General features: G+C 38.6%; 1 protein-coding gene across 1 annotated transcript in view; it reads left to right on the forward strand.

The window, feature by feature from the left end:
• Positions 1–1,957: 1,957 nt before the first annotated feature.
• RIMKLB (ribosomal modification protein rimK like family member B) overlaps positions 1,958–13,348 on the forward strand; it is a gene marked incomplete at its 5' end in the record, with an annotated part of 43,134 nt that continues 31,743 nt past the window's right edge. The window contains one exon of the mRNA XM_084535985.1: positions 1,958–2,132. Within this exon, the coding sequence (XP_084392111.1) occupies positions 1,958–2,132 (175 nt within the window). The remainder of the gene's footprint in view (positions 2,133–13,348) is intronic.

Consider the following 13,348-nt stretch of genomic DNA (forward strand, 5'->3'; position numbering starts at 1 on the left):
CCATTGTTGAGAAAACCAAAAGTGGGGCAGGATCTGACAGTTGTCAGCACTTGCATGCCCAGGTCTCATCTTGCCCTTTTCACTTTCAGCTGCTTTGAAGGAGAAGGGGACTGTTGATGCAAATGATATTTTTACAGTCTACCCCTTTTCATACCCGTTTTCCTGCAAGGAGCAAACGCTCATTATCCCGTTGTTCTTGATCCAGCATCTTGCCTGCTGTCAGGGGCTGGTCTGCATCTGTGATTGCCTTTCCCTAGCTTCTACTTTCAGTCTGTTACTGTGAAAAAACTTTAGTCCTCGGCTTTATTGTTTCTTCTAATTTACCAAAGGAATGGAAAAGTAGTCACGGAGTCTTTAGGGTTTGCTTGTTGCCACTATGGTTCTTAGTACCAGGAATAAAAGTGGCCACCTAAAATGTTATCTTTCTGTTGTTTAAGAAATAGCTTTACTAGTCGCAAAAACATGCTTCTCAATTAAAAAAAAATAAAAAAAAACCAGCTTGTTATAAGGGTTGCTTCAACACAGTCCTTCTGCCTTAATACCTACTGCAGAAACTTGAGCCCAGAACAGCAAACACACACACACACACACACACACACAAAAGTGAAAATTCTTTGGAATATCAAATGAAGGCAGTTGTATACCTGCAGTCTTGTCCGTGCTTGTATCTTCTGATACCGTGTCCTGTCTTTAAGACTATCAGGCAAAATGACTGTGCCTATCTGAGAGTTCACCTCTGTTTAAAAATCACGTAAGTATATGTGAACATGTGAAAACAATGATTTTTACCTCTTTGTTTTAATAGGAAGATTTAAAATATGTGACAGAAAACAGCCATGGTTTTCTACAGAATTCTTTTTCCTTACACCATGCTGCTTCCTGCTTTTGTTGAAAAAATATGCAAACAAGTGTATTTTTCTAGTCCATTAACGTATCTGTGATTGTTTTGCAGCTTTTGAAATATTTTAGTGTATAGTCAAAGACAGTCGAAGTCCTCTGTGTTCAAATCAAGAGGAACACTACCTTGCTTTTATCACTTCTAATATCATTGAAATTCTCTAATGTGAAGTGTTCTTTATGTCTTTGGTGTTGAATTCATTAATGTTGTTTATATAATATAAAGGTTATTTTTCTTTTTGGAGCAAGGAAGAGGGCTAACACTCAGATTTAAGCCTTGATTTTGCTTTAGGTTACATGTATTGATGTTTAGTAATAACATTATGTTGATGCTCCTTGTTCCATCAGCTTTCCAGCGTTGTTATTCATAATACTAGATTTATTTCACAGTACTTGTGAAATATGTGTAAGAGTGACTCAGTCTTGAAATACTACTATAGAAAATTCTGTTTTAATGCATTTCATCCTTTTTTGTCTGGGCTTTCTAACAGAAAGAATCTGGTTGTCACCTTTTGTCTATATGGTGGAAAGGGAATCCACCTGTTTATAGGGTATAAGGTCTATCACAGGTGTTTTAGCAGTACCTAGGACAGCAGCGGAATTATTTACAACTGTAAGGAATTATCCCAAATGTTAAGCTGAATTTCTGTCCTTCAGAGATGGCCATTCAAGACGTTTTCAGTCTTTGGTATGCCTGTTGGTACTGTCAGGAAAGGGGGATGGTATTACTGCTACCAGTAGTTAGGTCAAATGTATACTTCCTGTGGATGAAACTAGGATAAGAGCCAAGACCTGAATTTAGCATTTGGTAGATAGCCATTGAATGTAAATGGATTTATTTCTTTTGCTACTTCTGTTACAGATTAGGCATAGACATTGCTTCCCCACTTGGAGGTTGCAAGTTACACTCCATTGAAAAGGACTGACAGAGGGAGTGGGACTCGGGACAGTGGGGAACATGAAGATAAAAGCCTTTGTACTCTAACAGAGTCTCATCTTCTCCACCAGCTAGAGAATTTCCATTGGAAAGAAACCTTGAAGGTTGCAAGACAAGTCCAAGATGTGCAGTTCAGTTGCTCCCAGGCTGTGGTTCTTAACAGACCGTCGCATCAGAGAAGACTACCCTCAGCAGGAGATCTTGAGAGCCTTGAAGGCCAAGTGCTGTGAAGAGGAGCTAGATTTTCGGGCCTTGCTGATGGATGAAGTGGTCCTGACCATTGAGGATGGAAATCTTGGTGAGGATGAGATAATGCTGGGAAAGTGCTGAAAGGGTCCGTGTAAAAAGATTATAAAATGAAGCGTGTATACTTTTTGATAATGAATTCCATGTGTGCCAGACTGATATGTTTAGATATATCATCTAAATCATGTACATGTACATGATACCATATGCTTTAGCATTTATTATGATAATCAAATCTAATTATTAACTTTGTCAATTTCTGTTAGAAATGCTTTTGTCTTTCCTTTGTAGTACAGACAGTAGGGTTGCTTTAGTTTGTTGATTCCAGGATAAGGACTATAGGACCTCTGAATTAAGTCAAAATTACTGAGTTTCAGCGTTACACAGATCCTTCAAGTTCATATATCATATTTTAAAAGTTTTAGGGGACTTTTTTCTTCTTTTTATGTGATGGCTCCAAGATATCAAACACATTTGAACTGAAATAAAAGGAATTTTCAGTGAACAGTACAAGCTATTAGGGAGGTAGAGGTAATAATGTGACATCAGTAAAGCATGCTGCTGTACAGGTGGGTATTTATAAAGAAAAGAAAGGGACTGACATATAAAGTATGCACATCAGAATAATTTGAACAATGACTACAACTTAAGGTGTTTTAAACTAAATTGTAACATTTCTGTTCTGTTTCCTGATTAGCTTTTTTTTTGGTGGTGATTAAAAATGAAAAGACATTAAGGTGAGTTAGAAGTGTTAAGTAAAACAATGCTGCACATAGTAAGTTTATGTACAGGAAGAATACCACCAGTCAATCTTTTTAACACTATTATAATGCTTTTATAATGATTTTTAGAAGTTTTTTAGTTTGGATTTCCTAAAGGAAAGAGACTGCAATTGTTTTGCATGTGTACCTCTTCCATTCCTCTTCCCAATGTATCACTCAAAAAAATATCATTGGAGATCCAGGAAGGAATTACATTCCTGCGAGTTGTGTTTGAATAATTTCTGTGTAGGAAGAAGATACACAGGTACCCACAGCCTGAAGAAGAGGCTGCCATGTTAGCTAATGCTGTGTTTCTTATTGAGGAATCTATATAGGAGGGAAAGCTTAAAACTGTCTCTGGGGATAAGCTTTGGTCAGTGTTTGTTTACCATATTATAACATGAATCAATCAAGGATAAAATGGAAATGAGTGGGAAAATGAGTGTTTACTACTAGAAAATGAGTGTCTACTACTAGCCACCATTCTTCTACTACTAAACATTTCTACTGCTAAATTTTCATTTTGTTATTTTTTTTGTTAATTTGTATTGTTAGTTTTTATTTATTTTTTTATTCTGAGACGTCAGAGATTTTTTAATCAGAGACTTGAAATTCTGCAGGATGTCTTCAAGTAGAGAAACTTCTTGTCAGAAAATCTGAACATCTTTTTGCCTTGAGTATGCAGTAATCTGGACAGTATGTTCTGCTAAGGCAGCCAACCAGAACTGTGGCTGCAGTCTCTGAGATTCATAATTTTCCCTTTAGGTTTTCAGTACTGTTTTTATTTCATGGTGATGTTTTCTTTCCTGTCTTCTGCCTGTATTTGGAGTATTAGTTATGGTAAGCATGAACTGTGGTCCTTTCTGTTCTCTTCCATTTAATGCTGAAAGAAGAAAAGATATAAAGTATGCAAACTGGAGAACTAATACCAAGAAATGTATAGTATAAGAATGAGAAAAAATAAGGAAATAACTTGAAAGAAAAAGCAGAAAAAGGAAATTTGTTTTCATATGAGTTCATTTAAAACTGTGTTAAGTAACTAACCTTTGCAAAAGAGCAAGTTTAAACGCTCTTGTTTTTTATATCAGACAGTTCTTTCTTCTGGAAAGAGATGAAAAATTGTGCCCCTTAGTTTTTCATTTTTCTTTTTCCCAGTGCTTGTCCACATGTATTGGGAGAGATTTCTGGTTGAGGGTACATATAAAAGTTATGTGCTGCATATTCTTCATTAAAGTGCTCAGTTGGCCTAGGAAAAAAGGTGTCCTGGAACAAAATTCAGTAGTTAATGCATTCTGTACCCTTTCTGTAACCTGCTGTTGTGTGAGGGGTCCAGACTGAGTAAAATTTTGTACAACATAGAGGGCTTCATCAAGAGTCTGAATATTCAGTGGACAATACCTGTTTTCGCCTCCACATTTATTGTTTTTGTTGAAAGCTTCGCAATACACGTCTCAAACTCTGAGGTTAATACATCATATGGAGGAAGTAGTAGGCTTTCACATACTCAAACTTGTGATTTGGTCTTTTTTTTTTAATTCTTTAAGATCTAGGTAATTTCTTAATTGTTAAGAGAAAGTCAACTTGACTTTGTAAAGTTAACAATTGAAGGAAGCTATTTAAAACTTTGGAATGTGGCATTCTTGTACATGATATAATCAGTGATACTTCTGTGTGGTCTTGATGGCTGTCAGAAACATGGATGAAGAGCTCAGAGACCAAAAATTCAGCATAGTACATGAAGAAGCTTGATGTCGTTTGCCTTACAGAGGGAAAGTGGAAAAGACACTTAACTTAGGAGGAGTTAGCAGCACAGCAGGACAACACGTACTGAGGCTGAAAACTGGCCCTTTTATTAATTATGTTGTATGCTTTGATGGTAGAGCATGCTGATATAAATATCACTGAAGCCCAGAGCCAAAGACAGATCTTAAAATTTGAGCAAAACTATGACTCTTTCAAAATCTGTATGTCAGAGAATGGTAAGAGTTACCATGTACCATGCCAAAGGGAGAGAGCGAGCTAGGGTTATTTCAGTAAGTGGTCACAGCAGTAGCAACTGGGTCACAACTCTTCTGTATTGCAGGGTTGGATGGGAAGTGTGGCTGGATCTGCAGGTAAGCCAACAGCCAGCGTGGGTCCAGTAGGCCCTGCTGGTGCCTTTTCTTCTACAGCCAAAACCGGGGATGACCCAGCATCCCTAGCATCTTCCTGCCCCAGCATTACTGGCTACGTGATGAACCTGTATCAGGGTTTCTCTGAGTCTGCTGGAGAATTGTGTGCAGCTCAATATCTGTATGATAGGTGCCTGAATGCAGCATGAGTCCAAAAGTGATTGGAAATGCAAATTAAGAAATGTAGACTTAATTTTTCCTTTAGGTTTAGAAGGGAACGCTTAACTATTACCAAAACAGGTTAAGTGTGCATAGACATGAGTTCAACAAATAGTTTTTGAAAGTGACTATGGCTTATTCCCCATCTTAGTAAGTGCAGAATAAATAAATGGAAAATTCCAGATGCATAAAACAATGGTTCTTCAGTGTGCTGAACCTGCTGAGGTGGTTACTGAATCAGAAATGTACAATATGGGCACATGGGAAAGGACAGAGATACATGTTTGGGCGGAAATGTAGGGTAATGTTGCAACTGTTTTGATTTCAGGTGGCTCAGACTATGGTGCAGCCATAGCCTGAGATTCTTAAGAGAGAAATTCTAGAAGCTAAACCAGTCTAATAATAATTTGCTACTGAATGGAGCAGCCCTGCTCCTCTTCTGCTGTTCCAGCCTTGTTGGTGCTGCTTGCTGTGTTATAAGGGCTTTATTTATCTTTGGGTTTGCTTTCATGCTGTAGCTAAGCTAATCTAACCCAAAAAAGATTGATCAAATTCTCTGTTCTTTTGCAGGATCTGGCAATTGTATGATCCAAGTGGGCTAATTTAATGGAACACTAACTTTGTCCAAATCTTTAACAATTTTCTGTTGGGATAGCTTGGTGCATCAAATCGTTTTGTGGTTACGCAATTGCAACCTCTAGTAGAAGAGAGCAGGGGAGAAGGTGGCTGCTCTTTTGGGCAATGGCTTGTATCGAGGTGGATATAGTTATAGATTCAAAGCATAATTTAAAACTGGAATTTTCTTTTGGACAGGAAGTTCAATAGTATCAGCAACAGGTTTCTTTTGTTTGCTTGCTTGGTGTGTTCCTGTGAAGCGTATGCTGTTTGCTGCTATAAGGAAAGCACTGGATTCCTAAATTAAATGGCTGATAGTTTAGTCTGGCAATTTCTATATTCATTTGAAACAAATAGCAGATAATTTAGCAAATTTAGCATGACGTTTTCAGACATGCATCTGAAGTCTTAACAGTGAGTGCTGTTAAAATGTCTAATTTTTAAGTATGTGTCTGTTTGCTAGCCTAATGATATGACCGGCTTGGAGAATTTGAAACTAGACAAATTAAAGCTTGTGAACAGGTGCACAAAGCCTAAAGGAAGTCAGAATTTTGAGAGTTAGTCAGCAGGAGACGAAATGTAATTGATCGATTGTCTCCTTTTTCTGAATAGAGCACTCTTTCTGACCTGTCTGTAGGGCTTAGCAGAAATCTTCCCCACAGATTACACACCTTAACTGTAGAGATATGGAATTTAAGAGCTGTTGGTTGATGAAGGACTGCCTACGTAACTTTGGATCTATCATTCATTAAAATCTATACAACAGTGTCTTCACCGAAATACTCTGCTAGCAGAATAGCAGAACTAGCAGAATTTTGAGATCACTGAACCAATAACATATCAATTCCTTTATTGTAGGTATTTGGAATCTCTGTTTTTTTCTGATACTCTCCTGTGAAGGAAATTAGTTTTGAGGAAAGTTGCTTTTGTGAACTTCTAAATATTAAAGGTGCTGGGCTGAGTTGAATTGGAGAGTCCTATAGCATCAAACAAAGTGTGAACCTTTCTTAAGAGCTTCTTGACATTTCTTTGGGGACGTAAAAGCAAGTGATCAAGATGTAATAGTCATCTGTGCTTAGGCAATAATGCTTTGTGCGTGATCACGTCTTTTCTGTAGTCAGGTGTATGACATCAGGGAACTGATTTCATTGTCATTCTTTTTTTTTCAGAGGAAATATCTAGAAGATTCATTCCTCTAACTTGGTAAAGATTGCTGGTGTGATGGTTTGGGTTTCCTGTGTGGGCCTGAAATCTGCAGTGCTAGTCAACTATGTAGTTTAAGTCTTTAATCTCGCAAAATCTATTTTTGCATATGATCTGTCCTTCATTTCTAATTTGGTCTAAACAAGTAATGAACAGTTCTGGTCTTTTTCTTTTTTTTCTCACACTGGATTAGATAGCATTGAAAATAAACATGGAGAAGTATTATAAGTATATTTGAAGTATAAAGTAAAGAAATACTTAAGTATAAAGTATAGAAGGCTGAAGGAAAAAGGGTAAGGCTATTAAGTAACTGTTTTCAGTGTAATGGTTAGAAAAGCATTCAGCTATATCCGTGTTAAAAGAGAGCTTTTACATCTACAGAATGGTATTTACATCAAAGTCAAGATTCTTAATATTTACACATCATCTTTAAGTCACCTTGAAGACTATTTTCTGACATACAGTCACCTCTTCTTCCTGCTGATTGTTTCAGCAGTCCCCTGGCACTTGTCTGTCCAGCAGTGCACCTTACTCTAAGAGCTTTTCCTGCAGTGTGTAGCAAATGGCTCTGGGAGTGACAGAGCAGAGGCAAGTGGCCTTGGCAAGGTGCCTTGTTGAACACTGCAGAGTTGGCCCGTTTCCTGCTACTAACAACAGCCAGAGCAGCCATTTCTTCCACTGCAGTCTTGAAAAATTGGTTTGTAACTCAATAGTGAGAGGTGGAGAGCAAACTGCATTGTGTGCAAAGGACTGGAAAGGGGTTAGAAATTATGTGAATTTTGTGTTGGTGGAAGTGTTGTGCTCAGAACCACTTGAGACCGTCTCTCAGAACCACTTGAGACTTTCACTGCAGAAATGTGTGCCTTGCCATTCTAATTGATGTTAAACATTATAACAAGCACTGCTAGCAGACAACCATGGACTGTGTAGAAGGTATTCTGGAATGGTGGCCCTGTTTAGAGGCAGACGAATATGTTACATTATTTAATATTGGGATGGTCACAGCCAGACACATCCCTGATAGAAGAAACAGCAAATCAAACATCTGCTTTATTGTCTTAGAAACATAGTTTAGCAACAGTGCATTTCAGCTGCAGTGTGTTTTGGGAAGAATTGTTGCTTTCTTTCAAAACTGTCACTCCAAACACAACTTTCTAATGGTGCATTTGCAAAGACAGGATTTATGGTCTGTGAGCCTAGATATCCTTGCAGTTTTCTTCTTTACTTTCAGGGATTTCTGTACATAAAAGAATGATCTCTTGTTATATCAAGCTGATACTAAAGAACAAAGGCTAAAAATGAATTTGATCTTTTTAGAATTGTTCAGTTTTTTTCACTTAATGTCAGTAGGTCATCTGTGGTGGATCAGGTCTCAGCCCAAAATTACCTTTGCAAGGTAGAGAGGTAGGAACATTTCTGCACAGAAAGGTATTACTATGGCCATTTCAGCAGGCAGTTTTAAGGACTTTTTGTTTGTACGTGTTCCAGAATGGTCAGTCAGGAAAATCAGACTTTTAGGGCACATCATTTTGAACATACATGCATGTCGTCATATCTGAAAATGTCAGAAACATTGCCAGATTCTGGATTGTTGTAAGAATTCTCAGGAATGGCCATCTGGGGGAAAATAATGTCAAAAAGATGAAAGAAAGAAGAAGGAGGTTTTTCCATACATCATAGCCAAGGGATGAAAATTAGCCTCATGTGTCATAACACAGTCTTTATCAAGAGTATGGCTGGGGGTTTCCCTCCCATTTTTCCAACTGTTCCTGTTCTAGTGGGAATTAATCCAGATGCATCTATGAATAAAATGTGGATTTTTTTTTCCTTCTTTCAATTAAGTTTTACTAGTGACTAATTTGGCTTCCAAATGGTAGGAATACATTTGAATGAAAAGAGGGGGAGAGAATTTTGCTTCTTCTAAGATCAAGTAAAAGGTAATCCAATGGAATACTTGAAGGCTTAACGTGAAGGAAGTTTCTTCTTTCTCTGTTTCTTCCCATACCTAAATACATGATGTTGGATGGTAGAGGCAGAAGTATTGGAGAACAAGATATACCCAGTACTGGCATAGTGGAAAAAGGAGTATCAGATGAGGCAGACTAGTAGTTTTGGCAAGGGTGAGGTAAAAAGACTAAACAGGCCTGTTTCCTCTTCTGTGTTTTTAGCTGAGAAGGTGGGTGGGTTGCACTGAGACAGTAAATAAGGTGGATTATTTTATTTATGGTCATAGCATAATGCAGAATCACAGAATCGCAGAATTTCTAGGTTGGAAGAGACCTCAAGATCATCGAGTCCAACCTCTGACCTAACGCTAACAGTCCCCACTAAACCATATCCCTAAGCTCTACATCTAAACGTCTTTTGAAGACTTCCAGGGATGGTGACTCCACCACTTCCCTGGGCAGCCTGTTCCAATGCCTAACAACCCTTTCGGTAAGAAGTTCTTCCTAATATCCAATGTAAACCTCCCCTGGCGCAACTTAAGCCCATTCCCCCTCGTCCTGTCACCAGGCATGTGGGAGAACAGACCAACCCCCACCTTGCTACAGCCTCCTTTAAGGTATCTGTAGAGAGCGATAAGGTCACCCCTGAGCCTCCTTTTCTCCAGGCTGAACAAGCCCAGCTCCCTCAGCCGCTCCTCGTAGGACTTGTTCTCCACGTCACTGAAATAATAAGCTCAAAATCCATGCTATCAAACCCTGTTTCTTGGCAGTTTCTATCTAAAGAAGAATTAGATCTACATGTAGCACATATGTAGGTGAATATGTAGCGGTCAGAAGATCAGAAAATATCTCTCCTGAATTCTGAGGACTTGATTTGAAAGTGTCCTCAAGGTATTTGACTGTTGTTTTGTTGCAGTGGTACTGTGGAACTTCTCGGGGAGATTTCCTTTTAATTTATGTATTTGCAATATTGTTGCAGAAGAGGAAGATGGTTTTTACAAGTTGTGTAAATGTTCCATTTCGTTCTGGTTATAAACTGTTTATTGGTTGAGAATTAGTTTAGGGGTAGAAATGTAGAAGACAGCTGTTAAATCAAAATGCAGACATGATTTTTGTTTCATGTCTCTATGATAAGCTCACCATCACAATGTTCTGTGATTCTATGTTGCATGCCCCAGTCACTGGGAAGGGATAAATGTGTTTAAGCTAGCCCAAGTCAGTTGCTCTCTTCAAATTTCTTTTTAATTAGTTGTTCTGTTTTTACACTGTAGGTTGGGCTGAGCTCTCTGTATGCTACCATGTGCTGGTCTGCTGACTCAATTAGACATTCACACTCGACTCTCTCCTGGTGAAAAGTTTGCTCAACCAAGTCATCTGAGAGTCAGCTGATCCCTGTAACTGTTACAACTCTTCATCTTAAACCCTTTCTTTATTGTAAGATAAGGTCAGCTTTCCTTACAACAGGTCTGGGCAATCACTCCCTACATTCTTCAAAGAGCTTCATGGGCATGTTGCCCTTTGTTGCCCTTACCCATCTCCTCTGAGCCTTCTGAGGAGATTATTGATCCATTATGGGGAAGGGAAGAGCTAGCAGCATAGAGAATTTGCAGTCTGGGGCATTTGCCTGCAGGTGAGAGACTTTCGTTAAGTGCTCTAGGTGACCCTGCTTGAGCAGGGGTATCAGACTAGATGAGCTTTGGAGGTCCCTTCCAGCCTCAACCATTCTGTGATTCTACCTCAGATGAGGGTAACAATGGAATATCAGTGTGTTTTCTCCAAGGTTTAGTAGGAATTTAGTAGACATTTGCATTATATAATACAGAACGTATTGACACGAACAGAGAGAGACCAACTTAAGAATACCGTGTAGCCTAGTGGCTCTGTCAGTATTTGGGTAAAGTCTTCAATATCCAAATAGCCGTCCATGAACAAAGAGGTACTTGCAGTATCTCCACCACTACCAAATGGAAATTGTGAAAAGTGCCAACCCAGTTCACAACCTTTGTGAACCCAGTGTGAAAAGTCAAGCTGCTTCTGAATTTCTTTTTATGTTTCAGATACTACTGTGAAGGTCTTGAATTAATCCTATTGCTTTCCCCTATACCTAATAAAAAATACTTAATTTTACATTTAGCTTTCAAAGCTTCTTGGAATACTCAATTGAGAATCATCTGAGAATTTAGTTTTTGAAGGGAATCTTTACTTGGGTATATTACAACAAATTAGATTTGGTACTGAAGGGAATTATGGCCTTCAGTGTTTTTGTTAGTTTGTTTTTGCTGTATTGGGAACATTTGTTCAAACAGTATTTTTATAAAGTGAAAATGCCATATTTGATGGTGGAACAAAAATGTGTATGTTGTTTCAGTATAGACAAGTCTGACAGTAGTAGTAGTTTATTTGTGGAGACTAAGATAACTTTTTTTTTTTTCAGTTTAAATGCTATGAAACACTGTAATTGTTTTACTTAGTAGTCTCCGAGTAATTTTTATCTGAAAACCTCAGGGCTTTTTAAAAACACAGACTAAATCCTCAGTAATATTCTTATAGAACGAGTGCAATGGTTTGCCATGTTAACCGATGTACAAACAATATATGGGACAGTTAAAAGGCTTGTCTAAGTCACTACAGTTAAGTAGAAGACTTATCTACCCCTGTGACTAGGTTACTAGCTGCTTGCTTCTATATACTAAGGCCACTGTTTCTAACTTAATTTACTGTTTTTTTTTTTGTTTGTTTTCATGTCTGAATGAGTCACCACCTAACTGTTGCAATTGCTGGTTTAGTGACATGCTTACTTCTGAAAGTCAGAGGATTTATTGAAAAATATAATTTCAGACTGACACTCAAAATAGTAAATGGATGAAATATCCTAACATGTAATAACTTATTCCCTGCTTTCCAGTAAGAAGAGCACATTCCTTCATCTCTTATGCATGAAATAAAGCAAAAATGTTTTCATCTATTGGCCAAGCAGGTAACACTGACACAAAACCGGTACTTTGCTTAGTCTGGGCCAGGATATCTTGCATTTAACTACTGATTCTGTTTGTAAGCAACATACTCTAACAATGACACATTGTATAAGTTGTTCTTTTGACATTGTGGATGGTTCTGCCTATCTTAACATTACAAGTGGCCCAACTTTCCTTGTAAGATAGATTTTTATTGTTTATTACTCGCATCCCCCTCCTTCCCTCCTCCACCTTGGAATATTTTTTTGAAGACAGTTTTGGAAATTTTTAGCAAAATAATTCAGTTGATGGAGAGCACTTCAGACAACAACAACAATAAAAATCTTTTTCTCTAAATTTGTAATGATGTTTTTGGAAGAACTAGCTTGGAATAGAAACTTAGTTTGGCCAAAGTGGCTATTGTTATATGTATGAAAGTAGATGTAAATTTGTCCCTAAATATTACTCTTTCAAAAAGAGTCTGCTAAGCATCTTAAAGAGGCTCGTTAAGCTTCACAGCTAAAAATTCTGAAACATACCACTGTATTAGGCAAAGAAGGGACTTCTGGTGGTGTGGCCATGTCTGCTACAGGATGGGCTACAATTTAAAATGGAGATTTTCTTTCATGTTCATTACAGAATCACACACAGAATTACTAGGTTGGAAGAGACCTCAAGATCATCGAGTCCAACCTCTGACCTAACGCTAACAGTCCCCACTAAACCATTTCCCTAAGCTCTACATCTAAACGTCTTTTGAAGACTTCCAGGGATGGTGACTCCACCACTTCCCTGGGCAGCCTGTTCCAATGCCTCACAACCCTTTCAGTAAAGAAGTTCTTCCTAACATCTAACCTAAAACTCCCCTGGCTCAACTTAAGCTCATTCCCCCTCGTCCTGTCACCAGGCACGTGGGAGAACAGACCAACCCCCACCTCTCCACAGCCTCCTTTAAGGTATCTGTAGAGAGCAATAAGGTCGCCCCTGAGCCTCCTCTTCTCCAGGCTGAACAACCCCAGCTCCCTCAGCCGCTCCTCGTAGGACTTGTTCTCCAGGCCCCTCACCAGCTTCATCGCCCTTCTCTGCACCCCCTCAAGCACCTCCATGTCCTTCTTGTAGCGAGGGGCCCAATTATACCTCCTGTCATGGATACAAAGACAGTGGGGTAAATTGTACCATTCATATCTAGCAGGGACAAAAAGAGTGAGATTGGTCTGGGACTGGGGACTTCTGTGTCAGTGGGGAAGAATCTGCTGAGGAGGCAGTGTACTTTCCAAAAACGTTCAGACAAGAAACAAGGAAACAGGAAGGGATACAGTGAAACTCTTGCTAAATTAGAAATCATTTCCCTCAAGAAGGAAATTGGAGCTGCAAACTGGTGAGAGCATAGGTTGTGAGTTGAGACCTCTCTGCGAAGAGATGCAAACTGAACAAAGAGCCTCAGAGAGAAAAAAGGTTG

The sequence above is a fragment of the Aythya ferina genome, assembly GCF_964211825.1.
Source record: "Aythya ferina genome assembly, chromosome: 1".
NCBI classification, from domain to species: domain Eukaryota; kingdom Metazoa; phylum Chordata; class Aves; order Anseriformes; family Anatidae; genus Aythya; species Aythya ferina.